Genomic DNA, 27,695 nt, shown 5'->3' on the forward strand with positions numbered 1-27,695 from the left:
TAAAAGGTGAATGTGTGTGTGTTTAGCAGAACCAGCTGTCGTGCCTCTTCCTGGAGTTCAGTGGGGTACAAAAGACATGCTTCATCCGAGCTCAGTTCCCATTCAACCATCTGAGGCACAGTGGCTGAGCCCCCTTCCTCTAGCCCTGGAGCAAACCTCGCAGAGGAAATATGTCAAAGACAGTTTCTCCTCTACCCCCAGCTCTTGAGTCCCAGCAGTTGAAAGGTTCGTGCCCGCATGTTATCTTCTGCCAGGGATATGCCCTTTCCTAGTGGAGAATAGGAGTTATAACCAGTAACGGGATATTATAAGCTAGAATCAGGGCTCCCCCCCCCCAAGCCGGAACTCATCAGAACTCAGTTCCAGCACCTCTCAGGTGGGTACCATTGCCATGATATGAGAACAAGGGAGGCAATCGTGGCGAGTTCTGGCACCTCTTTTTATAGGAAAATAGCACTGGATATAATAACGCCTGGATAGCTCCATCGGTAGAGCATGAGACTCTTAATCTCGGGGTTGTGAGTTTTAGAGCCCCACGTTGGACAAAAATATTCTGCCTTTGCAGGGGGTTGGTTTAGAAGACTTTCGTGACCCCTTCCAACCCTACAATTCTATGGTTCTATTCTTCTTCTTGATTGGAGTTTGATGTCATGCTGTTGCTGTGAGTTTCATTCTTTTGCTAGCCAGCCTGGAAATGCCAATAGACTCTGAAGCATGGCATATGAATCTTAGCAATAAATGACTTTTGTTTGCTTTATTATTATTATTAATACCTTATACCCCTAATTTCCTGTTCAAAACAGAACATCCAAGGCTGCTAACAACAGAAGGCGGGGAGGAAGGGGGATTAAAAGATACATAAAACAATCAGATACAATAAAATCAACCCGCAACACAGGAAAAAACGGGGGGGGGGGGACAGTAATAAACAGAGCAACTAGCCCTCCAACCCACCAACCTTTGGAGCAAAAAGGCTTTTACAGAAGCTCCTGAATAGGTGGTAAACATCCCAGGCTTTGAGCCCAGAGTTCTCTATCTGTATGCCTCCATTTTGCAAACCTGGAACAATGATGGCATTGTTACTTCCGAGTGAGCATTCTTTTTCTTAGCAAGATTTCGGCAGGCCATACGGCATCGCTGGAGCGCATGCATTGCATGCAGAATGTTCCGGGTTCAATCCTTGATATCAGAAACCCTGGATAGCCTACAGCAGGCTTCCTCCAGCTCGGCCCTCCAGATGTTTTGAGGCTACAAGTTTTCCCATCATCGCTGACCACTGGCCCTGCTAGCTAGGGATCATGGGAGTTGTAGGGCAAAAACATCTGGAGGGTTGAGTTTGAGGAAGCCTGGCCTACAGCCTCTCAATGCGGACACCACTCAACCAGGCAGACAAAGGATCTCACTCTGTGTAATCAGGGGCGGACTCTGGTAATATGGCGCCTTCAGCGAGGACAAAATTTGGCACCCTAACCCCCCCCCCCAATATTTATTATTTCCCCAACAATTCCTTTCCTATTTATTATTATTCTGCGCCCCCTTGGCTCGGCGCCCTTTGCAGGGAAACCACCCGCACCGCCCTAAATCCAGCAGTGGTATAATGCATTTTCCTTTGTCCCCAGACTGTCTGCCAAAAGCCCAGAATTGCTGTTGATTAATAGCAATAACAACAACAACAACTACAATTTATTATTTATACCCCCCACCCATCTGGCTGGGTTTCTCCAGCCACTCTGGGCGGCTCCCAACAGAATATTAAAAACTTTTACGATAAAAACAATCAAACATTAAAAGCTTCCCTAAACAGGGCTGCCTTCAGATGTCTTCTAAAAGTCAGAAAGCTGTTTATTTCCTTGACAACTGATGGGAGGTTGTTCCACAGGGCGGGCGCCAGTACCAAGAAGCCCCTCTGCCTGCTTCCCTATAACTTCACTTCTTGCAGGGAGGGAACCGCCAAAAGGCCCTCGGAGCTGGACCTCAGTGTCTGGGCTGAACGACGGGGGTGGAGATACTCCTCCAGGTATACTATAACGAGCTAATGAGGTTAGGAGATGGTCACTGGGTAGGTGGGGGGTTTCTCTGCACTTTTGAATTTCTCTGTCGTTTCAAAGGAGTTTTCCATCACCGCTTGGAAAAGGCGGAGCCCGTTTTAGAGCTGGCAGGAAGTAGCAGCAGAGGCCTGCGGTGCTTGCAAGAGACACAAACAGGCGAGAGCGCCTTTGCATGTGGGGTCCCCTTTGTATTACCCGCTGCTTGCTTGCTTGAGGTACCTGTTCCCCAAATCCTACCTGTACCCCAGATATTGCATACCCACCGTAAGCCTCCGTCACACTCTCATCGAGAGAAAACCCAACCCAGCGGTGGTGGCCCCAGAATTTCTCCTTATATCCTAACAGGGCCCATTTCCTTGTGGCAGCAGGTAGGAGTCCATTTCTTAAGTATGTTTGACCTGAGCTATTTTATTTGAAGGCGACGGGTTTTAAGCAACAGAACAATGCCCGCTGCAGCCATCGGCTGCAACAGGGGCTCTGCTCTCAGGCGCCAGCACAATGCCTTCGCTTCTGATGTTCCAAAGTTCTGGTGTTTGCAGGATCTTTATCACGACTTCCTCAAAGGCCGTTTCCACGCCATCCTTCATTTTAGCACTGGTCTCTAGGCAGAAACAAACAGCAAGGCACTGCTTTAAATGTGAAGACCTAGGCTTTCCAGCTTTCCAGTTTGCATTCAGAGTGGCGTTTGTACCAGGTACAAAAAATACTAAATACGAACAAGCTGCTAAACTGCAGAAGTCCCCAGTGCAAGGGGAAGATCCCCTCAACTCATTCATTTGTATTCATTTGATCTTTTCTGTGCGAATTTATTCTGAAACAGCATATAGAAATAGCAGAGAAGAAAAGTCTGGACAGTGGAAGCAGGGGTAAAGACTTTTTAAACATTCATTTTCTAAAGGGGTTTCTAAAATGGTAAAAAGGTAAAGGACCCCCGGACGGTTAAGTCCAGTCAAAGGCAACTATGGGGTTGCGGCACTCATCTCGCTTTCAGGCCGAGCGAGCCGGCGTTTGTCCGCGTACAGCTTTCCGGGTCATGTGGCCAGCATGACTAAACCGCTTCTGGCACAACGGGACCCTGTGACGGAAACCAGAGCACACGGAAACGCCATTTACCTTCCCGCCGCAGCGGTACCTATTTATCTACTTGCACTGGCAGGAGCTGGGACAGAGCAACAGGAGCTCACTCTGTTGTGGGAATTCGAATTGCTGACCTTCTGATCGGCAAGCCCAAGAGGCTCAGTGGTTTAGACCACGTCCCTAAAGGCGTTTCTAACAGTATAGTTAGTTAGTCCTAATGCCCTCATGTGGCAAAAGCAAGGAGCAATCATGGATCTTTTAAAGATCTGTAGCGGTTTTTCTTTGTTAAATGCATGCACCCGTGTTTGTACAAAGAAATATTAACTACTAAACAGCAGAGAGATTTCCCTTAAAGAGCAGGCCTCTCTTTGTACAAGGCAAATTGATGCTTTGGTTTATTTCTGCGCAGTCAAAATATTATGAAAGGGAATTGCATCCACAGTGCCATGCACCAAGGGGGTTTATGGGAGGAGCTGATGGAAACTTGTTTGTGGGTTCTGCTAATTTGGAGAAACCTGTTGCCACGGCCAATAGGATTGCCTGAACAGACACACGAAGAAGAAGAAGAGCTGTGCAGCTGCTTTGCATCCAGATGTTCCCAACTAGGATACCCTGCATCTACAAGAAGAACTGGGAATGTTCCTGGCCTGAATCCCCAGACAGTCAACGCCACTCAGTGTAGACAGTACTGAGCTAGATGGAGCAATGGGTCTGACTCACTCGAAGGCATCTTTCATTCCTTTTACTGCTGCCCTCTCTGGGTCTTGGACAGCAATCTTGCAAGCAGACCATAGCTGTCAACTTTCGGATTTGAAAATAAGGGATCAGCAGCCTCACCTGTCCACTTTTGGATTTGGATCAGCAACCTCACCTGTCCCGGGGACAGTCTACGGTATATCTAACAATCCAGGATAGCAGCGGGAAACGGCGCTCAAATAAGGGAATTTCCAGCAAAATGGCTTGGAATAAGGGAGTTTCCAGCAAAAAAAAGGGAGGGTTGGCATCTATGAAGCAGACCGGGAGCAGATGAACCCTTTCCTTGCTTGGAGAGGAACATGGAATTACCTGCTCATTTTCTGCATGCAAGATTGCTCTTTAAGACACATGGATGGGACCATTCGAAAGGCGACTGCTCCAATATGTTCTGAAGGCAGCCCTTATTGGAAGGTTTTTTTATGCTTGGCATTTTATTATGTTTCTATATTTTGCTGGAAGCTGCCCAGAGTGGCTGGGGTATAAATAAAATTATTATTATTATTATTATTATTATTATTATTATTATTATTATTATTATTCCCCTTCTGCGGGTTCTCCTCACATACCTATGAAGAGCATGGAGTGTTTCTGAGCAAATTGTAAGCCTTCCTTTCTGTCTACCTCGCGATCCGTCTATAGATAGGGAGAGAATGTTGTCAGACACTGGACCCAAGTGGTGGAATGTATAAACACACAAACACCCCCCCCCCAAAAAAAATCAGGATATTGCATTCCTACTGAATCAGTAAATGTCCAGCTAGATTATCTTAACAGCACAGCTGCCATCCCTCAGTTTTGACAGCATTTCAAGGTTTTAGCTGCTAAATTCCGCACTTTCAAATGCTGGAACAAGAGGGGCAGGGCAAGGGAATTCACAACAGCAATTAGGTTGCCACCCCCCTGCCCAACCCCAAGGCATCTTTCCTAACGGTTCTCCAAATGATACAAACATTGCTTTTAATAAGCTTTCTCCCGATTAGGATAACTGATGCTCATGAATGCATTTCTGCCTCTGTTTTGTCAGTGATTGAAAGGGAGAGGAGGACAAGGGTTCTTGAATTGCCTTTCCCCCCATCCCTGGATAAAACGGATAAAACAATAGCAGGGCTGTTATTTTCTGAGGCTGATGCCGGTTTAAAAACACAACGATCTGCGGCCGAGCCAAGAGAGTCAACGCCAGCCTGGGATTCCCTTTCTTGCATGCACAAAGCTACCCAGCAATGACTCTGGATCTTAATTGCATCAATTAAGGACTCGAATCCAGAGAGACAGAAGACAGCTTGTACTCCTTTCCCTGCTTACTGCCCTCTGAAGCCAATTCTGGGCATCTCACAAGTACCTCTCGCTTTCTGCAACTGATCACCTCTGGAATTGACATGTGTTTAATGAATGTTCCGGGTGAAATTGGTTTTGAACCGAATGTCTAGCCAACTGCATTGTGTGGGGTCGAGAAGGAATTTTAGGCAGAGTAATTCGTTAAAGGCCCCTCTCCGCCCCCTTTACACTTGTGGAACTGCTTGGGGAATGGCCAGCTGGCTTTGGGATTAACAGGAGGGCTAGCCAATCAGCGTTGGGCACAGCCCCGGTCAAAGGAGGAGGAGAAGTGCTTCTTGACTGGCTGGCCCTTGTGCCAATCAGTGCCGTGTAAAATTCAGCTTCTGCTGCCAAGCAGAAGAGCTGCTTCCCCATTGCATTTGATCCTGCTGCAATTATGTATGCCTCCTGCACAGCTATAGCAAAGATCTGATGGATGTCGAACAACCCCGGGGGCTTTTTGCTTGTGTGTTTGCTTCCCTCTGCCTTTATAACAACTTTGAGAGGCGAGGCGCTGCGCCCCACGAATCAATCACGGTTTTGTTTATTTCGGTGGCCACATTTTGCTCACGGAGCAATTCGTTTCAGAGATGCACAACGAGGCAAGAGGGAAGAAAGAGCCAGAAAAAGTCGGCAGGTATCAGCAAGAGCAGTGATGTGGCTGTCTCTTTGCTCTGTGAGCTGTTTTTTCTCGTTGTTGGGGGTGGGAGCCCCAAAGCCACAGAAGAATTCAGTGATTTACACACACACACACACACACACACACACACGAAAAGCTCTCAAAAGACTGAACAGATTGCCCATTAAGGCAGAGCAAGAGGGAGAGGTCTCTCCCAGGAAGATGAGGTATGGAGTCAGCTGGTGCCTCTTGCAAAGCGTAGGAGGCACAGGCAGGCAACAACAACAGGAGCAAAGAGACGGACCCCTGCAGGCTGGGACAAGACTCTGGAAGGATGCAGAGGCGGGGAAGTGGAAGCCATTGCTGTCAGCCTCATGAATCCTTTTGCTCCAGCCATTAACTTCAGCTATACCAGGGCCTGCTGGAGGCAGCCCGCATTAACCATCAGCAGACGTGAAATGCGGGTGGCCTTTTAAATTAGAGGCGCACCATTCAACTATTTCCCATGGGGAAGCATTTTGGCAATGGTGCCAGCTCTCCGTACAAATCTATCCCTTCTCCAACAGCCTCCTTGTGTTCCCTCTGCAGCCCAGAGCAAATGCTCCCCCTCAAAACCCTCCCTCTTTTTTTTGACGTCATCCTCTCTGCACAACCACAGTCCTCTGTGCGTCTCCGGCTCTCAGGCACTTCCTCTGGTTTATTCCTTTCTGCACCCCCATTTCTCAAATAACCCCATATTTTTTTTCCTCCTTGCACCATCACAGGCCTCTCTGCACTCGCTTTCCTCCACCTCTCCAATGTGCACATTTGTATCTCTTGATATTTTCTCCCCTGACCCTCTTGTGGACCCGGAAGCAGAACAGCCCCATCAGACTGCAGTCCTAGGACATGTTGGTCAGCAATGACGAGATGAGCAAGCGAGAAGCAGCAGCAGGGTGCCAAACACCCCCAGCGGGTTCCTGTATTCTAGCTCTTCCAGTATTTGTTAGTTGCTGCACACAGAGCCCTGCTTTCATACATTCTGGGCACCACAATGAATGAATGAATTTATTATTACGGTCACAGACCAGTTCCAGGGGCACCACAGTTTAAGGAGGGTATTGACACGCTGGAACGTGCAGAGAGGAGGGTGACCAGGATGATCAAGGGTCTGGAAACAAAGCCTTATGAGGAACGGTCAAAGGAGCTGGGCATGTTTAGCCTGGAGAAGAGACTGAGAGGAGATGCGATAGCCATCTTCAAATATCTCAAGGGCTGCTTCACGGAGGAAGCAGCAAGCTTGTTTTCTCCTGCTCCGGAGAGCAGGACCCGAAACAGGGGCTTCAAGTTACAAGAAAGGAGATTCCGACTAAACATCAGGAAGAAATTTCTGATGGCAAGAGCTGCTCGACAGTGGAATGGTCTTCCTCGGGAGGTGGTGGACTCTCTTTCCTTGGGGGATTTTAAAGCAGAGGTTGTGTGGCCACCTGTCGTGTATGATCTGCTTGAGATTTCTGCATTGCAGGGGGTGGACTAGATGGCCCTTGGGAGTCCCATTCCAACTCGACAATTCAATGATGGGCAATTGTAATCTAGAGCCACAGGAGAAGCAACACTCGCTCTTTATGCCCACCATCTTCTTTAGCGTTCACGTCACTAATAAAACAGGAACTGCAAGATCAAGTGTGACTCCCGGGGGCCATTCGATGGGGAATCTGCGGCCCTGCAGATGTCACTGGACTCAGCCCCAGTCAGCAGAGCAAACGGCCAGGGGGTGATGGATTGCTGCAATCCAGCAACATCTTCAAGGCTACATATTCCTCATCCCTGGCTTAGGATGTTGTGGCCGGACCGTGTGGGAATAATAATAAATGAAGGCGAATGCGATCTTTTTTGCAATGCCTCATCACAGCCAGATGCAGGGGGACTGCCAGAACAACAACACCATTCTAAGGAACAAATGCCATACACAAATTCTCCATGGCTTCGCACTTACCCCTATAGGCTCCCATTTAGAAGCCTCAGAGTTTCTGCTCTATTTCCTTTCACGGTGTTGTTTTTTGGGGTTTTAAGTTTTATAAAATCACAGAATTGTAGAGTTGAGAAGGGACCGTGAAGGTCATCATCTAGTGCAACTCCCTGAGATGCAGGAATCTTTTGCCCAACATGGAGATCGAACCCATAGTCCTCAGATTAAGCGTCTCATGCTCTACCGACCGAGCTACCAAGGCAGATTGTTTAAATGTCCTAATGATATCTTGCTTGTCTTTCGGGCTGTACACTGCTTAGGGATTTTTTTTATAAAAGATTAAGCGGTATATAAATGCTTCCAAAGGCTCCTAGCTCCCAACTGACCTCGTCGATTTTGTTGCCCACCAGCATCTTCACGACGCTTTTCTTCGTGAAAACATCCAACTCTTGCAGCCAGCATTCCAGTCCCGCAAAGGTTTCCCTCTTAGTGACGTCATAAACTGGTCAGAAGGAACAAAAACGAACAAGTCTTTCCACACTCGGATGCATTTTGTGTTCACAGGAAAAGAGCAAAACAGGAAGGAGAAGCAGCTGCTGTTTCCCCCAGTCCTGGCCTATCAGGGGGTCCTGTGAGGCTGCCCCCCCCCCAATTACGTTCGCCTGTCAGTCAGCTGACGTCATTCCAACAGCTGGTGACATCAGCTTGAGGGATTCTGCTCTGCAGAGCTGCAATTCTCAAAGTTCCCTGTGAAACCACTCTAGGAATAACAGCTCTGTGAGGGGAACAGAGAGCCTTCCTAACACCTCTCAGCACCCTTAACAAACTACAGCTCCCAGAATTCTTTGGGGGAAGCCACGGCTGTTCAGAGCGGTACCATAGTGAATGGTGTGAATGTGGGCTTTCTGAGTACTGGGTCACCAATCTCAATAACCTTTGCCTGCTTGAAAACCTTTGCCTCTCCTGTTCCCGTTCATCCCTTTGTGACATCCTTGACCTTACGATCCTCCTCCTCCCTCCACATCCCTTTTTCCTTTTGCGCCATGCCCTTTAGATTGTGAGCCCGAGGGCATGGACGGCCTTGGGGTGTTTTTTTAAAAATAATAATAATAATAATAATATTGATCTGCAAGCCATTCTGGGGAGTAGTTTTGGCTGAAAGGAAGATCAAAAATGCTTTAAATAAACAAAACTGTAAGGAGTGCGGTTTTGTGAATGTCACGGGCACACCTATTGCTGCAGTTACTGATAGATAACAGCTTTAACCTTGCATGACTGAATCGCTTTTTGGAACTTTTAAACTCCCCCCGACACACACTTTAAAGGAACCTGTGAGAATATTGCAGCAAGGTGAAAATGCAACGGGGGGTGGGGGTGGGGTCTCCGTTTTCTTTGGGAAAAGGCCGGAAAGGCTATTTACTCTATGGCCGAAAACCAATGTCAAATGGAAATGTCTCGGAAGCCAAGCTGAAGCGCCTTCAGCCTTGATGTCTGAAACCTTTTCAAGAAGCAAAGGGAACAACCTGCCAAGGGAACAACCATTGCCAACCCTTGGACTTAGTGGCATGGACACGAGGCAGCATTAATTGCTGTTCTATGTCTGCCATTGCCAGCTCGGCCCATAGAGGAAAGTGTGTACTTCCATCTGTTGTTGTTGTTTAGTCGTGTCCGACTCTTCGTGACCCCATGGACCAGAGCACGCCAGGCACTCCTGTCTTGCACTGCCTCCCGCAGTTTGGTCAAACTCATGTTCGTAGCTTCGAGAACACTGTCCAACCATCTCGTCCTCTGTCGTCCCCTTCTCCTAGTGCCCTCAATCTTTCCCAACATCACCTACCTCTGTCTTAATGTGTTTCACTTCAGAGTTCAGCTAATTACAACCCTGCTATGCCTGCCACGTACCTAAAATTATACCTTGAGCACCTCGGTAATAACTAGGGGTCAAAGTCCGGAATCGCTCCTGGCCTGCTGTGTCCTACGGAAAGGGAAACAAAGGTGTTTAGAACAAAGAGACCATTCGAAGCTCTGTAGCACCAACATAAATATAATAATAAACTAATAGCTCCATACACACACACAACGCCACTGCGGGACATCCCAGGAAAACAGGGCCTGGGGAGATGTCATGAGACTGGTTGGAAGTAGAGGAATGGTGGGAGGAACTAGCTGGGGAACCCCCAAGGGAAGAGGGCTCAGAGCCCGAGGAGTGGTGGTGGGACGACAAGGAGGGAGTAGGCTGGGAAGAGGAGATGTCAGAAGCTGAAGAGGTAACAGGGTTTAGTGAGCAGGGAGAGTCTCTGGCAGAGAATCTGAATCTACAGGAGAGGAGGGAGGCCAAGAAGCAGAGATGAGTCAGGCTAGTGAAGTGTCACAAGTGTCTCCCCTCCCCCTTTAGTCTCCCAAAATCAGAAGAGGCATGAAAAGGGCAGAGGAGAGTTTGGCTTCACACAGGCGTAGCCTCTGATTGCTTGGAGACAGTAGCGGATGAAGGAAAGGGGAAGGGCGCACTGGGCATCATGAGGGTCTGCAGGGTGATACAGGTGTTGCTGGGCAATATGTAATATGTGTGCTGCAGGATGAAGGAGCCACTGCCTGTTCCTCAGAAAGTCAGCTAAAAAAAAAAAGCTCAGCAACTTTGGGGGATCTCTGGGGAAAAAAAGAAGCTCCACTAGTTGCTTGGAGAGAAGGGAACTGGCTGTGGAGAGGTGAGGACTTTCAGTCCTTTACAAAACATAAAAAGTCTTTTTAAAAAATTAAAATGTGGATCTGTTGCCCTGGGGTGACCGAACCCTTTAATCCACTTTAAATGCACAACCCCAAAGTTGTGGCATGCACTTGAATCCCTCCCACAAAATACAGACCCCCCCCCTGCTTTTCCCTTGTCACAAAAGTGCTTCTGCTCAGTGCTTTGAGGTGTCACAGCTCTCAAACACAAACACTCTGCTTGAGAGCAGACCCAGCAGTCTTATATTGGGGGTATTTGTACAAACACAAATAGTTTTAACTCCCTAGTCAGGATATGGTTGCTGCTCTGCTTTATTAGAAGCTGGAACCGCACTCACAAAACGTCTCACTTTTTCTCAAAGCCATTTTTAAATCAGTCAAACAAACAAACAAACAAACAAACAAACAAACAAACAAACCCAAACCTTTCTTTATTTTTCACTAGAAAAAATACATGCCCCATGTGTGCAGAAAATAAAATGGCTGCCATGCCATGGCTTGTCCTATATTTCAGGTCCTCTCTCTCTCTCTCTCTCCCTCTCTCTCTCTCTCTGTGTGTGTGTGTGTGTGTGTCTGTTTGTTTGTCTGTCTGTCTCTCCCTCTGCCAAGTTAGGGATCCTCTCCTAAGCACGTGTTTGAAAGGGTGTGCAAAAGGTCATGTATTTGAACTCCTGGTAGCCAAGCACAGACAGATTTACAAATTCGTGTGTATGACTGTGCATGTGACAAATTCCAGAGGGGGCACCCTGTGAGGCTGGCAATAGATTGTAATGGATTGTTTTGAAGTCACTTCAGCACCAGACCTTTTTTTTGGGGGGGGGGGGAGAGCATCAGCAGCCTGCTTTGCAACAGAGAGAAAAGGCACTATTTACCCATATTGCGAGTTGCAGGGGAAAGTCGCCAATCACCATCTTCTTCACTTTGAAATCAACACCTGGGGAGAGAAAGGGGAGAGAAAGAGAGGAGTGAGAGCAGACCCACCTGTTTTTGGAGAGGGCTTATTGGATGCTGTGGGGACGCAGGTGGCGCTGTGGGTTAAACCACAGAGCCCAGGGCTTGCTGATCAGAAGGTCGGCGGTTCGAATCCCTGCGACAGGGTGAGCTCCCATTGCTCGGTCCCAGCTCCTGCCAACCTAGCAGTTCGAAAGCACGTCAAAGTGCAAGTAGATAAATAGGTATCACTCCAGTGGGAAGGTAAACGGCATTTCCATGCGCTGCTTTGGTTCGCCAGAAGCGGCTTTGTCATGCTGGCCACATGACCTGGAAACTGTCTGCGGACAAATGCCAGCTCCCTTGGCCTATAGAGCGAGATGAGTGCCGCAACCCCAGAGTCGGACACGACTGGACCTGATGGTCAGGGGCCCCTTTTTACAGCGGGAAGGTAAGGAAGGTGTGGCTGCTCTGGTTCACCAGAAGCGGCTTTGTCATGCTGGCCACATGACCTGGAAGCTGTACGCCGGCTCCCTCAGCCAATAATGCAAGATGAGCGCCGCAACCCCAGAGTCGGTCACGACTGGACCTAATGGTCAGGGGTCCCTTTACCTTTACTACTGGATGCTGCATGGGAGGCATAACAATTCCAACAGGAGGAAGGAAGGGGTTGAAATAAAATGTTCAAACAGATAAATGTGAGAGCGTCCCTTGCTTGTTTGGATGCAGAAGTGGTGTGTTTCTCTTCAGACCCACTTTCCCAACCCCCGCCCCACTAATATGCGGCCCCTGGAAGATGGCCAATGAGGGAAAGCGGCCCACAGGAGGAGGTTCCCTGTGTCCTTGCATTATCCATACAGAGCGGCTGGTTAATGCTGGTAGGCACAGCTCTATTTGAGTCTCCCTGCCTGGACTTGCAACTCAGGTGGTGGCCTGGGGCAGGAGAGCATTTAGGGCGCCAGTAAGGCAGCGTACAATCCCAGAGTGCCCTTTGCAATCGCTGAGGAGCAAAACGAGGAGCAAAATGGATCGAGCTGATCCAGGGCCAGGACTGGCGTAAGCCCTGGAACGAAGTATGTATGCAGCAACAGATCGGAGAAGTGCCTCCAAACACGCACAAATTGTCCCCAGCGCTCCACAACCGCATTCAAACTCTGCGCACGCCAGATTAGTAAACGAGGCTTCGCTTTCAGAAAGAGATGCCTCAAAGATATTTATGTAATATGCGGTTCTCTGTGCGCAGAAATGGAAGGAGGAGAGAACACCCTCCGAGGAAGTACAGTTGGTGAAAGTCTTGGAATATGGTGAATGCAGAGGTGGCAGAATAGACGGCACTGATAAAGATACAAATTCAGAATCTTTTAAAGAAGTCTGGGAACCATTTCTAGTCTGTATGAAAAGATATTTGTTGAGTAGCAGATGTAACTTTCTATTTGGAAAAATAATAATAAAATGTTATTATAAAAAATGAAAGAAAGAGGAGCTCCCCAAACATCGGTGGTTCCAATATCTCTGTTTCTAAAGAGTTTGCCTTTATGTTTAGTGTTGAAGTGTGCATAGGCTAGGAGCCCGCTCTTGATTTTCACCTGGCCTTCCTACATTTGCCAGCATGTTGCAGCAACTGAAGTTGCGGGATGTGATTTGGGGAGCCCAGGGTTCAAATCCCCTCCTAGCCCCTGGAAGCTGTTGCCGGTTTCCTCTGGGCCACTTGCTCTCCACCTCGCAGGGTTGTTGTGAGGATAAAAGGAGGTGTGCTTTGTGTGTGGGGAGCTCCATGTAGGCTGCTTGAACTCCTTGGAGGAAGGGCAAGCAGAAACATAATAAACATACACTTAAATATAGGAAGCTGCCTTTTATTGAGTCACAGACTTGGTCCGTCTAGCTCAGTAATGTCTACGCTGACTGGCAGCAGCTCTCCAGGATTTCAGGCAGGAGTTTTTATCTGCCCTACCGGGAGGTGCCAAAAATTAAACCCGGGGACCTTTCTGCACACAGATGCTCTGGCAACTGAGCCACAACCCTTTGAAAAATTATAATTATTATGAATAAATAAACATTACGAATGAATGAATGAATAACCTGCAACATCTCTGTTAAAGCAGGACACTATTTTTACATCTACACCCAGGGACAGCTAGGGGCAGGATTCTTGCATTGCGGGGGTTGAACTAGATGACCCTGCGGGAGCTCACAGCAGCTTGGCTAAGGCCGCTCATGGAGACTGTCAAGCACAGCTGCACCACTACGTCTGTCTCCCTCTGGAAAAAATATAACCCTGGGAATGCTAGTTTGTTAAGGGTGCTGAGAATTGCAACTCGGGGGGGGGGGGGTAAACTACAGTTCCCAGGGTTCTTTGGGGGCAGGGAAGCCAGGAGCTGTGGACGGGACCTGTGTTAAGAGATGGTGACATTTGAATGCTGGGCTTCAAAGGAGGAATGGAGGGGAACCCAAATGCCCACAACATAAAGGGCAAGTCCCCCCTCCACCTCTTTCCAGAGAACACTGGCAGTCAGCTGATGCTCACCAATGGTTGGGTTCAAGTAGGGCTCAAACTGATCCTCAGTGAATCTCAGCAGAAGGCTGCGGGAGGAGACAAGGAGAAAGAGGTGAGCTACAGAGACACCCTGGGACTTGCTTCTCTCTCTCTCTCTCTCTCTCTCTCTCTCTCTCTCTCTCTCTCTCTCTCTCTCTCTCTCTCTCCAACTGCAGCAATTTCTCCCCAGCCCCCTCAGTGAGCCTCTCCTCCCCCACTTCCCATGCACCTGGATTTTCCTACTCCGCTGTCTCCGACCAAGAGTAGCTTCAGGATGGGCAGTGACCCAGCGTCTTCTCGCGCCATGGCGAGCTGTGTTGCCAGACTGAGCGTGGAATTTGGCAGGAGCAATACAAGGGCGGCCCGCCCAACATCTGTGCCAGAAACACTGGAAGGAGAGAGAGGAGGAGTCAGAATAAATATAGGTCACACCACCACCCCTTCCTTAGGCAAGGTGCACACGATGCACTAGAGAGCTGCAGGAGGTTAGTTTGTGGCAGCGACTAGTTTCTAAAAATAGGTGTCTCAAGTCTTGCCTCCCAACTGGGCTCTGCTTGATCAGTGGTAAGGGAAAGGCACAACACTCTGGCTTCACAGACAGGGTAGCTCAGTTGGTTAGAGCGCGGTGCTGATAATGCCAAAGTTGCAGGTTCGATCCCTGTATGGGACATCTGCATATCTCTGCATTACAGGGGGTTGCACTAGATTATAGGGTCCCAACTCTACAATTCTAGGAGCCTCAGCAAACCTGCACTTGCAAAACGGTGGAACACCAAAATGTTTTCCTTCTGGTCAGACCTCACCTGGAATACTGTGTCCAGTTCTGGGCACCACAGTTCAAAAAGGATATTGACAAGCTGGAACGTGTCCAGAGGAGGGCAACCAAAATGGCCAAAGGCCTGGAAGCAATGCCTTATGAGGAACGGCTTAGGGAGCTGGGTATGTTTAGCCTGGAGAAGAGAAGGTTAAGGGGTGATATGATAGCCATGTTCAAATATATAAAAGGATGTCATATAGAAGAGGGTGAAATGTTGTTTTCTGCTGCTCCAGAGAAGCGGACACGGAGCAATGGATTCAAACTACAAGAAAGAAAATTCCACCTAAACATTAGGAAGAGCTTCCTGACAGTAAGAGCTGTTCGGCAGTGGAATTTGCTGCCAAGGAGTGTGGTGGAGTCTCCTTCTTTGGAGGTCTTTAAGCGGAGGCTTGACAACCATATGTCAGGAATGCTTTGATGGTGTTTCCTGCTTGGCAGGGGGTTGGACTGGATGGCCCTTGTGGTCTCTTCCAACTCTGAGATTCTATGATTCTTCTGCTTGAAGGCAGATACTAGACTCAGTCCCCAAGCCCACTTTCAGCATCACGGTTTAACCTGCAAATACTGTATACAGTATATGTGAAGTATGCCCTGCTACGTATAGCGCAGTGTGCCCAGACCGGTGGCCCTCTAGATATTCCTGGACTACAACTCCCATCATCCCCTGACAATCCGCCACGTTGCTGGCGGAGGCTGATGGGAGTTGGAGTATAACAGCATCGGTAAGGCCGCAGGTTCCCCAGCCCCACTGTAGGGGATCTAAGAAGTGCTGTGCCTGATTTATTTTTTTTAATGCACCAGAAGGAGTTTTCGCAGAAATAGTAGCCTACTGATTCCTACAGGATTTGCTCCCACGTATGAGTGCACAGGATCCCATCTTCAGGCTAAGATCCTAAACGTATTTTAAATCGCTGAGATCCATTGCCTGGCTTCCACGGCGGGTACAAAACCAGACCGAATTTCGTATTGATTGCTCCTGTAGAAATCGAGAAGGCAAGGTCCACTATGAAAGGGTTCTCCTCTTGGGACTAACAGCCACGCGTTGGCACAGAGAAGGGGCTCAAAAGCGGGATTCCCCCCACCTTACCCGCACAAAAGAGATCCGGAGCAGGAGAAGGTCGTCATATAGCTAAGCTTTGATTCGGAGCCGGGCCGGGCCAGCAGGAGGCCCAATCGCCTCCGGAGCATGAGAAGCTGTCTCAAGGCGGAACAGTTGGGGTTTTTTCGCTCCCGCCGAGAGAGATAGAACCCATCCCTCTCCCGCACACCTCGAATTCAGGAGGGCACCTGTAGCTTTAAACCATAAACACCAAGATTTAACGAATCCGGAGTAAATAACAAAAACGGAAGGGAAGCTATTTGGCCCGTATGTGTGACTGCGGTGCAAATAGGGATGGGTGACTCCCGAATGGAGCAACTGGGTACGCTATCGATGGCCTAAGAGAGGGAGCTGGCGGGTGGAAACGGGTCCTCGGGGCCGCCGCGCTTTCCTGGCGGTGCGCCCAGGGCGCACGAACTCGTCCGCTTCCTCCCGGCCTGGCGCTGGGAGTTGCCCGGCGCGCACCAGCTGATCGCGGCCCCTCCTATCAGGCCGGGCCCGGGGAAAGGAGCGGGGAGGCAGCCCTGCCCATAGCGGCGGGGCGAGCGAGCCATGTCAGAGTTCCAGATTTCGGTGGAAGAGCTCAACGACCTGCTGGCCAACGGCAGCGGCTGCTACAGCCTCCCCAGCGCGCACAGCAACGAGGTGGCGCCCCGGATCCACGTGGGCAACGCGTGAGTTTCTCCCCCAAACCTCAACCCCCACCCCCACCCCGCCAGCGCCGTCCCCTCCCCGGTTGGGGTGGGGTGGCTGTCTGTAGGCCTGGGAAAGATGAAAACTGGGGCGAGGGGGGGGGTCAGGTTGAGGACGGCGTGGTGGGCTGGAAAACGGGGAGGACGCTGGTGGTGGGGGTGGGATGCAAGGGGGGCAGAGAATTAGGGAGTGGAAGGTCCCTAATTCCAGTAACACAGCAAGGGACCTCCACCCCCCTCCTCCGCGTGGTATTTATTACAGTTGACAGGTTTTGTTACCGTCATCGTGCCTATAGTGTTGAACCTCTTCTTAGGGCTGTGGGGCCGCTAAGTGTTCATTGCCCTCTGGGTTGGAGCTGCTGCTGCTCCTATGTTAAAGTTTGGGGGACTGAAGGCAAGTGATTGCCGCTTGTCCAAATGCCTGCAGGTGATTGGAACCCAGGCCCCTGCCAAACCGATGGAGGGCAAAGGAAACGCGAGAGACTCCGGGACGCTAAATTTGCTGCGTACAAATATATGAAGCTGATTTGATATGCTCTTGGTCTTACCTGCACCCATATTGTCTACTCTGGCTGGCAGCAGCTCTCCAGGGTCTCAGGTTCAGCCTTTTCCAACTCCCGTAACCCTTCAGATATACTCGAAATGCCAGGGGTCGAAGATTGGACCTTCTGTTCAACCCAAGGGGGCAGCTCCCCCCTGCCATCGAGTAAATAAACAAAAATACTGAACCCATCGCATCACAGATAGCTTGACTCTGGCCCATCCGCCCCCCCCCCAACATAAATCCTGAACCCCTGACATAAATCCTGGCTACGCCAATGTGTTCAACCCTGAGGTTTGGTCATGTCATGTTGAGAGAAATGCATTCTGTGGGTGTCTACACACCATACATTTAAAGCACCCCTGCCAAGAATCCTGGGAACTATAGCTCCTCCCTCATAGAGCCATAATTCCCAGTATACTTAAGAAACAATAATCCCCAGTATTCTTGGGGGGAGGCCCTGTACTTTTAAGTGGTGGGTAAAACCAAGTCCACAATCTGCCAAATAAAAACAGGTATACTTCCGTTTCATGAGAGAAGAGGGAGGGAGAGATCTTTGGGAAAGGCTGAGTGCAAGTAATCAAACTTCAGTGATAGTTTTGGCGGACTTGCCGATCAGAAGGCCAGCGGTTCGAATCTCCGCGACGGGGTGAGCTCCCGTTGCTCGGTCCCAGCTCCTGCTCACCTAGCAGTTCGAAAGCACATCAAAGTGCAAGTAGATAAATAGGTAAACGGAAGGTAAACGGCGTTTCCGTGCGCTGCTCTGGTTTGCCAGGTGGCTTATTCATACTGGCCACATGACCCGGAAGCTGTACACCTGCTCCCTCGGCCAGTAAAGCAAAGTGAGCGCCGCAACCCCAGAGTCATCCATCCATCCTTTACCTTTAAACCATTTTGATATCTTGTTCTAGGAAGTTAAACTCTGTTGCACTAGCGGCTGCCTCCACATGTCCTTAGGACTTAGCACTGGGATGTTTCTACAAGTGATGTTTCAAAAACCCTGACTTTTGCCTTCCTCGTATCTGTAAATTGTATGAGAAAGCTTTGTTGGCTGGCGTGTACCTTGGCTTCTGTCAGGGCTTTGCAACCTGCTCTTTGCTCTTATCTTTTGGAAGATGGTAAGGATTTGCAGGTCCTATTAAACACTTTTAATAGGGTAGGAATTGGCCCCAGTCTTTCTGTGCACATATCTGGAGAGGAAACTTTAGGCCATCTGTCTGTTTTGAGAGACAATGAAGTATGCCTTTCAGGGGGTGAAACCAAACTGCTGGAGAATCACAGCGCCTGCTGTGGCTGCAGAGACTGGTAAGATATAACTATTACAGAATCGTAGAGTTGGGAGGTATCCTGAAGATCATCTAGTTCAACCTCCTGCAATGTAGAAAAATGCAGCTGTCCCATACAGGAATCGAACCTGCAGCCTTGGTGTTATCAGCAGCATGCTGTAACCAACTGAGCTATGCTGCCTCCCAACCTCTCAAGTCAAGTCAATAACTCAGCTGTAATTGGACTTCAATTTATATCATCCTTAGCCATTGCCAATGATGGCTGGGGCTGATGGGAGTTGGTTTCTCGTTTCTGCCCTAAAATAAGCCCCCTCCTTTTTTTTAAGGGACCCAGGGTGGTGCTGTGGGTTAAACCACAGAGTCTAGGGCTTGCTGATCAGAAGGTCGGCGCTTCGAATCCCTGCAACGGGGTGAGCTCCCGTTGCTCAGTCCCAGCTCCTGCCAACCTAGCAGTTCAAAAACACATTAATAATAATAATAATAATAATAATAATAATAATAATAATTTATTTATACCCCGCCCATCTGGCCGGGTTCCCCCAGCCACTGGGCGGCTTCCAACAAAACACCAAAATACAGAAATCCATCAAACATTAAAAGCTTCCCTAAACATCAAAAGTGCAAGTAGATAAATAGGGACCACTCCGGCGGGAAGGTAAACGGCGTTTCCGTGCACTGCTCTGGTTCGCCAGAAGCAGCTTTGTCATGCTGGCCACATGACCCGGAAGCTGTCTGCGGACAAACGCCGGCTCCCTCGGCCTATAGAGCGAGATGAGCGCCGCAACCCCAGAGTCGGACACGACTGGACCTGATGGTCAGGGGCCCCTTTACCTTTACTTTTACCTTAAGCCCCCCTTTTACCCTCTTCCAGCACCATCTTCCTTCCTTGCGGCCTGGTTTTTCCGGAAAGCAAGTAGGTCTGGGTGTGTCGCCTTCTTACGTAGTTGGAAACACACGAGCTTATATGCAAGGCACGGCCATAAAATTAGGCTGCCCAGCTCAGTATTTTCTCTTACTGGCCGGGGCCACATCCAAATGACCTCTGATTTATTTGTGGGAACGTTAGCTGGCGTTGCGTCAAGCAAGTATGTTTCCCCTCTCATTATTTGTAAAAGGTCCAATCCTTTGGGAAAGTGGGTTTGCTGTGCAAGGGCCTCCCATTCCCCCCTAACTGCACAGCCCAAATTTGCTGGCATCTGACTGAATCCCGCTCAAAAACAGTGACACTCTGAAAGTGCTCTGGCAGTGGCTGGATACCTGAAGAGAAGCCCCTCGCTGTTCATCCTTCCTTCTTGGAATTTTAAAAATTTGGGACGGTGTTTAAAACCTGCTGCATTTGTGCACTCCAAGTGCTGAGCTTTGGCGTTTTCCCATAAAGTCACCTGTAATACCCAAACAGCATTGTGGCATTTTCTAGGCCAGCTGGCTTACAGTAGCAAGAAGGCAGGTATTTGCAATCCGGAGTCTGAAAATGACTCATGGTTTCCCTCGTTGTAAGTTTAGCAGACCTTCCAGGTCGTGTCACTATTTTCCAGGGACAGCCCCAGATTTACAAAACCAGGTTTCTGATTTGATCCCGGAATGTCCCGATTTTCCTTAGGACATCCCTATTTCCATCAGAGAAATGTCAGAGGGTATGGAGTTATGCGACACCCCCCCCCCCGAACCAAGGAGATACAACCTTTAGAAGGCAGCCTTGTATAAGGAAGTTTTTTTTTAATGTTTCATTTTTTAATTTCACTTTTATGTAGGTTGGAAGCCGCCCATAGTGGCTGGGGCAACCCAGTCAGATGGGTGGGCTATAAATCAGGGGTCAGCAAACTTTTTCACCAGGGGGCCGGCCGGTCCACTATCCCTCAGACCTTGTGGGGGGGGGGGCAGACTATATTTTGGAAAAAAAATATGAACAAATTCCTATGCCCCACAAATAACCCAGAGATGCATTTAAAATAAAAGGACACATTCTACTTATGTAAAAACACCAGGCAGGCCCCACAAATAACCCAGAGATGCATTTAAAATAAAAGGACACATTCTACTCATGTAAAAACATGCTGATTCCCGGACCGTCCGCGGGCCGGATTTAGAAGGCGATTGGGCCGCATCCGGCCCCCGGCCCTTAGTTTGGGGACCCCTGCTATAAATCATCATTATTAATACAGTACTATTATTATTGAATAGGATGTCCCTATTTCCATTGGAGAAATGTTGGAGGGTATGAGTTAAGGCCTGGATCCATCCATACGGCGGGATGAAAAATCCTGAAGCGACAACATGGAATGTACTTCTTCATATCGCAAAGGGATTTGAATGCTCGCCTACATTGCAATGTAAAAAGTTCCCTGACAGCAGAAGGATGACCGAGCAAAGCAAAGTTCAAGTCAGCCTTTTATCGGCACTGCTGATTTTCTTCTCGTAATACGTTTCTTAAACCAAACAAAAACTTATTACAAGAAGAAAATCAGCAGAGCCGATAAGAGGCTGACTTGAACTTTGCTTTGCTCGGTCATCCTTCTGCTGTCAGGGAACTTTTTACATTGCAGGGGATTGCGTTTCAAAATGGCTGCCCCCCTGCTCATTCCGTCACCTCACAGCTTTCCCGCCTCGTTCCACTGCAGGCGTAGGCCTTAGTTTAGCCCTCCATTTTTAGTACTTGCTGGGGTGCCCTGTGAGTGGCGCCCTGGATCACCTTTTTGAAAAGGCCATGTGTAGCCCTATTCCAGTTCGACCAGAGGCAAACGTCGTAGAATCGTAGATTTGTGGGGTTGGAAGGGACCCTGAGGAATCTCAACTAAAGAACCGCCAAACATTGAGCGGACCTTTTGGACTGAGCTGCTGAAGTTCGTAGGCCGCAGCTTTAGCCAGATCAAATCTAACCCAGCTCCAGGTCTGCCATGCAGAAATGTCAGGCAATATTTATATGAACACAGGAAATATGTTTTGGGCTGGGAGATATATCAATATATTGTCCAAAACCGGTTTGAAGTCCATATTGCGATATGGGATTCATAATTTTTGATCTGGCAATATATCGCGAATCATGGTGTGTGTGTGTGTGTGTGTGTGTGTGTGTGTGCGTGCACGCACTATGCAAAAATCACAATGCGGGGAAAACTGTGAAGCCAGCCAATGCCTCTACACAGTTCCATCCTTATGTCAGACATCGGACTCAGCTTACATCGGCAAAGAAATATATGCATTATAACACTGCGACAGCGGGTGGCGCTGTGGAGTTCCGTTTTTGCCAACCCGATTTCTCGTACGTTTCCAACACATTTAGCTGAAATGCTTCTTGGATGCGTCTAGATCCAGCCATTGCAATATATCAGTATATAGTGTCCTTGGTCGTTTCAGTGGAAGAGTCCTTTATGTGAATCGGGATATTAATCTGGGATTAATCTGTGACTGGGAGCGGCTGCTGAGACCATATAACACCGGTCCTGAAAGACCAACATTGGCTCCCAGTACGTTTCCGAGCACAAGTGTTGGTGCTGACCTTTAAAGCCCTAAACGGCCTTGACTATACCTGAAGGAGCGTCTCCACCCCCATCACTCAGCCCGGACACTGAGGTGCAGCTCCGAGGGCCTTCTGGCGGTTCCCTCACTGCGAGAAGTGAGGTTACAGGGAACCAGGCAGAGGGCCTTCTCGGTGGTGGCGCCCGCCCTGTGGAATGCCCTCCCATCAGATGTCAAAGAGATAAACAACTACCTGGCATTTAGAAGACATCTGAAGGCAACCCTGTTTAGGGAAGTTTTTAATGTGTGACATTTTAATGTATTTTAATGTTTCTTGGAAGCCGCCCAGAGTGGTTGGGGAAACCCAGCCGGATGAGCGGGGTACAAATAATAAATTATTATTATTATTATTATTATTATTATTATTATTATTATTATTATTCCTGTCTGTGAGCACATAGGGTGTGAGGCCCTCCAGATTGGGGTTCATGAAAGCTGGAGTCAAACAATATTTTGGGGTCACACTCTCCCCACCCCTAGCAAAGACCCAGAGGTCATAATGGCTGCGCAGGGTCTTACTTATGTGTGCAGTGTTGGAAGCCGTAGGCAGATACTTTTAAGTTCACGTGCTCTTAAATCCTGGTACCCTCAGGGCATAATTGCAACTTATGGGTTTACATGGCGCTTTTAATTTCCAAAGCACTTTGAAATGTTTTGTGTCTTTCCAACAATAACCCTACACCATGCCTAGCCGTGGTTTGCATACCGCTAACTGTAGTTAATAACTCAAACCCTAGTTTGAGCATGGAAATGTACAGGCAAACCATTTTTAGACTACTGTACTTGCTTGTTTTCCCTGGTCATCTTGATCACTTTTCCAGTTTCTTGATGCATCAGCCTCGAGGCGGATCAACAGCCCCTTTGGTTTGTTGAGTCTGACAACATGCAAAACACGATTGGCATCCTTGTTCCTCATCTTCCAGGCCTTTGGCTAATTAAGCAATCTATGGCATTTTAAACTGGAGGGAGGTGTGGTTTTTGTTTGTTATGGTGGTATGCATTTTTGTGTTTTTATATTGTAAACTGCTATGTGATCCTTAGATGAAGGGCAGTACAGTCGTACCTCGGAACTCGTATGCCTTGTTACGTGTAAGTTTCGGCCCCTGAACGATCAAAAACCGGAAGTGATAGTTCCGGTTTTCGGACGTTCTTTGGAACCCGAACATCCGACGTGAGCTCCGCAGCTTCCGATTGGCTGCAGCAGCTTCCTGCAGCCAATCAGAAGCTGCGCCTTACTTTCCGAACGTTTTGGAAGTTGAGCGGACTTCCGGAACGGATTCTGTTCGACTTCCAAGGTACCACTGTGTAGAAATTTAATAAATAAAAAGAATGATGATAACAACAACAACACCAACAACACACATGCTGTGGTTTGCAAGCTCACTCCAGACCATGGTTTCTGATTATGGTTTGCTGGTAAGTTGAAAACCATGGTTTGTCAAGTCAAACATTGCTCCAAACTATGGTTAACTATTCTTTGGCATGATGTCTGTGAGTTAGATTTACATTTGAGGTGACCGTGTTGATTTTCCTAAGCTCACACACACAGTGAGTACTTGGCAGAGGAGGGAACTTGAACCCAAGCCTTTCAGCACAGTGGTGGACCACTGTCTCTCAGTTCAGAAAAAGAGAGAATTTGATGAAATACATTGGTGATTCTCAGTAGTGCAGATCCAGTTTCCTCTATGTATTTGAAATCAGGAAGAAATGTTTGTTGTTGTTTTTTAAGTCATTGAAGAAGATGTTTGAAGAAGACATTGATTGGTACAAATGCTGACGAGGTCATTGATACAGGAGTGCTAACTAAGCAGGGCACCAATGAACTCTGTGCATTTTAATACAAGTCGAAGTAAAAGGTCAGACTGCTCTGAACTAGAAATTCAGGATGCAGAAATGCAGCGTCTGCAAAAAGAAAAAGGAAAGAAAAAAATAGGTAAACGGTCCAGGGAAGACGGGAGCAAGGAGTGTTAATTAAAACCTGAAGGTTAGATGAAGGTGTAATTGAGGGTGCCTCAACACTTTTGCTCCTACATATGTTCCTAAGGAACAACCCAAAGGCTCTTCTCAGACCCTTTTGTTTTTGTGCAATAGATGCACTTCTGCCACATTGACGAAAACCTCCCAGATGTATTTTGTATAGTTAAGTTTTTACCTCTATCTTCAGTACATTTTCTTTCCTTTTATTGCTATGGCTAGTGGCTGATGCAAATAAGAATTCTCCTGATTCTGATCCTTGTTCCTGCAGTACCCAAGTTCTTTTCTTTTGCAGGGACCTTGCAATTTCCCGGCATGCTTGGAGAAGGCAGTGCTGTTCGCCTTCTCCTGCTGCTGGTAGCACACCCATTGCTACCTGGGGTGTGGTGAGGATGCCATGGACCACCACTAAGCCATAGTGTCTTTTTTAAAGGGAAAAATAAATATAAGACATGTCTTATAATATGAGAAACACGGTATACGGACCTTTGTCGGCAAGGTGATGTCTCTGCTTTTTAAGATGCTGTCTAGGTTTGTCATTGCTTTTCTCCCAAGAAGCAGGCGTCTTTTAATTTCGTGACTGCTGTCACCATCTGCAGTGATCAAGGAGCCCAAGAAAGTAAAATCTCTCACTGCCTCCATTTCTTCCCCTTCTATTTGCCAGGAGGTGATGGGACCAGTGGCCATTATCTTGGTTTTTTTGATGTTGAGCTTCAGACCATATTTTGCGCTCTCCTCTTTCACCCTCATTAAAAGGTTCTTTAATTCCTCCTCGCTGAGCTGAGCTAGTATATTCCAAAAAGAAAAAGAGAAAAAAAAGGAATGGAATGGAATGGAACACAACTACGGGAGTAGTGTATCCCTGGTGTGTAGGTGTGGATGAAAGTGGTGATGGTGTGTGTGTGTGTGTGTGTGTGTGTGTGTGTGTGTGAAAAAGTAAAGTTAACATCAAAGGCAGGAGTCCCTGTTGCAACTCGGGTCCATCTTCATGTACAATGTGGATTTCTTTAGTTTTTTTATCGTTGAAAAGAGCTAGAACGCTTCCTGGAAGCCAGTGAAGAATGGGACTTGCAAATTCAGTGGGGTGCTTGGCTCGACCCGAGAAGGCAGTTTAAGTAGATGGACCTTTGCTGCAACCTGAGAACTCTGGGGCGAATTTTCCGGTGGGAATTCAGACACACCTAAGCTGCGTCTCTGACCTGCAATATTAACAACAGGATGGTATTGTGGAGCTGCGGTAAGATGCTCTTTCATCACAAACCCTCCAACTTGCAGCGCTCCTGCATTATCACAGCTTCTGCTAAGCCTGTGGCTGGATCTAGACACATTTTTTTAAAAAAGCATTTCAGGGAAATGTGTTGTAAAGCTCATCGATAATAGGAATTCATGTTGCCGAAGGATCAAACTCTACAGCTCCATCTGATGTCACAGTGTTATAATGCATTGAAAAAAAAATACTAATGTAGCTGAGTCCTGCAGTAGAGGTTTAATACCACAGTACATTGCAGGGCTGCTATAAACTACACAATGGTGTTTTACACCTGGGAGATAGCACAGTCATAGAATCATAGAGTTGGAAGATACCACAAGGGCCATCCAGTCCAACCCCCTGCCAAGCAGGAAACACCATCAAAGCATTCTTGACATATGGCTGTCAAGCCTCCGCTTAAAGACCTCCAAAGAAGGAGACTCCACCACACTTCTTGGCAGCAAATTCCACTGTCGAACAGCTCTTACTGTCAGGAAGTTCTTCCTAATGTTTAGGTGGAATCTTCTTTCTTGTAGCTTGAATCCATTGCTCCGTGTCCGCTTCTCTGGAGCAGCAGAAAACAACCTTTCTCCCTCCTCAGTATCCTTCTTGAACTGTGGTGCCCGGTCAGTAGAGCATGAGGCTCTCAATCTCAGGGTTGTGGGTTCGAGCCCCACGTTGGGAGAAAGATCCCGGCATTGCAGGGGGCTGGACTAGCTGACCCTTGTGGTCCCTTCCAACTCTATGAATTCTATGATTCTATGTGAATGCAAGCTTTTCGGGGGCAGGGTTGACCAATGCTTCTTTTTGAAGACTACAGGGTCTACAAATTTTGCTTTGGATTTTTGCCGTTGCAATCATGGCCTATCCTAAATATGATTCTACCTCCTGGGTTCCTGCCCGTGCTGGTGTTTGGCATTCTTTATCTGCCACTAAAGAAGATGGATTAGTTGAAACTCATCTGGCCGCAGATAATTGGCTTTGGGGAAATATTTGTTTCATGCAACTGCACATGTTATTTTATTTTAATTGATTTTTATATCCAGTTTGTTCAGGGCCTTTGCATATGAAGATGAATCTATTGGCCACTGGGCTCTGATCAATTTTTTAAAAAATTGTTTCAAAGTTTTGTTTATGTAATAGATTTCTATAATTCATGGGCTACCTTGGCTTTTTGTGTGAGTTCACAATGTATTGGTTGAGGAACATAGTCTCCTCTGCCACAGATCTGAATTTTCTACTCTGTGGCAAATCTTCTGTCCCTTAAGCCAGTCTTTTTATACCAAGAGCTTTCTGACATTTCTCTCACTGGTGACAAGCAGTCTCTCTCTTTGCTAGTGTAATATTCTGCAGAGGGTAATGTTGATCCGGCGGCTGGAGTAATATTACAAGACTTGCTAGGACGAGCTCCAGATTTAGAGCAGGCAGGAGTTTATGGCCCTCTTTGGGGATTGCTGCAAGAAAGGTCTCTTCTCTCCCCCCCCCCCTTTCCCCCTGCTTCTCCAGAACTGTTGCTTTCAGCACAAAAAGTCTGTGTTGTCCTCTAAGGCAGTGCTCCTCAACCTTGGGCCTTCAGCTGTTTTGGGACTACAACTCCCATCATCCCCAGCCACTGGTCCTGCTAGCTCAGTATGATGGGAGTTGTAGTCCCAAAGCAGCTGGAGGCCCAAGGTTGAGGAACACTGCTCTAAGGGGTTTGTGGATCAAGAGACCTTTTAGACAGGCCAATGGCTCAGTTCAAACGGTTGGCCTTCAGGCATTATTAAATGTAAGTTCTGGAGGCTACATCAGGGGGGTTATGCGATTATCCTCTCCCCCCAGCATTGCCATATACAGAGGAAGGGACTACACAGGCAACTGTAGAATCTGTGACCCCCGATTGTTCTGGGTTCCAGAATACATGCCCGCAAGAGGTTAACCATAGTTTCCCGTTTTCATCTGAACTGAGAAACAATGGTTAGCGGCTTTTGAACATCGGAGAACATTAAATCCTTGTTTGAACTGGGTTTAATAAATCGGGTCGTTCAGAAGCCGGCAACCGTGGTTTACCAGTTTCGAACAAAACAAGGAGCAGTGGCGAATTCCCACTTCAGAAACAGCTCTCGCAAAGGGAGAGCGTAGCGGCTCCGCGTACGAGCAAAAAGCTTGCGTGTCTCTCAACTTTTTAACTTGGTCATTTGAACTCATCTCTCTGTGTGGCAGGTCGGGGTAGACAAGCGTGTGCCTTCAAGGTTGTGCTGACCATCACGTTCTTCTGTTCCGCCCCCTCCTCCCTCCCCCAAAGACAAGCCCCCCACCCCAGTCTATAACGCTGCCTCATCACTTTTGGAGCAAATTGTTCCCATCAATGCAGCAGTTTCAAGAGGAAAGGACACTTGATGTTGGTGCTGTTCATTTTTGTTTTTTGTTGCCGTGTTCCAGATTTTGCTCTCCTGTCGGCACTGGCAGTTTTGTCCCTTGGTGTCGCTGTTCAGAGGTTTTATTTATTTGTGGGGAAGGGATTTGAGGAATAGGGAGGAGCACCTGCCCTGCAGAGAGGTTAAGACGCTGGAGGACCAACGGATCGAAAGAT

The 27,695-nt window shown here is 48.0% G+C and overlaps 2 protein-coding genes across 4 annotated transcripts in view; one reads left to right on the forward strand and one right to left on the reverse strand.

The window, feature by feature from the left end:
• On the reverse strand, positions 1-16,427 carry LOC118094740 (ras-related protein Rab-18-B). 3 transcript variants are annotated; one of them, XM_088654580.1, is made up of 8 exons: positions 15,854-16,427; positions 14,179-14,337; positions 13,941-13,996; positions 11,359-11,420; positions 9,677-9,737; positions 8,149-8,264; positions 4,448-4,514; positions 2,437-2,649 (listed from the first exon to the last, which is right to left on the reverse strand). In XM_088654580.1, the coding sequence occupies exons 1-8, from the start codon at positions 15,952-15,954 to the stop codon at positions 2,477-2,479; spliced, it is 795 nt and encodes a 264-aa protein (XP_088510706.1). In that variant the 5' UTR covers positions 15,955-16,427; the 3' UTR covers positions 2,437-2,476. The 3 variants fall into 3 exon arrangements, with proteins under 3 accessions (XP_088510707.1, XP_088510706.1, XP_060137399.2); XM_060281416.2 differs by having other exon boundaries at positions 9,665-9,737; positions 15,854-16,303; XM_088654581.1 differs by lacking the exons at positions 2,437-2,649; positions 4,448-4,514 and adding an exon at positions 1-268 and having other exon boundaries at positions 9,665-9,737; positions 15,854-16,084.
• Positions 16,406-27,695, forward strand: part of DUSP3 (dual specificity phosphatase 3) — a 20,922-nt gene continuing 9,632 nt past the window's right edge. The window contains exon 1 of the mRNA XM_035135365.3: positions 16,406-16,539. Coding sequence (XP_034991256.2) covers positions 16,418-16,539 — 122 coding nt within the window. The 5' untranslated portion in view covers positions 16,406-16,417. The remainder of the gene's footprint in view (positions 16,540-27,695) is intronic.

Source organism: Zootoca vivipara, chromosome 12 (genome assembly GCF_965207765.1).
Source record: "Zootoca vivipara chromosome 12, rZooViv2.hap1.1, whole genome shotgun sequence".
Classification (NCBI taxonomy): domain Eukaryota; kingdom Metazoa; phylum Chordata; class Lepidosauria; order Squamata; family Lacertidae; genus Zootoca; species Zootoca vivipara.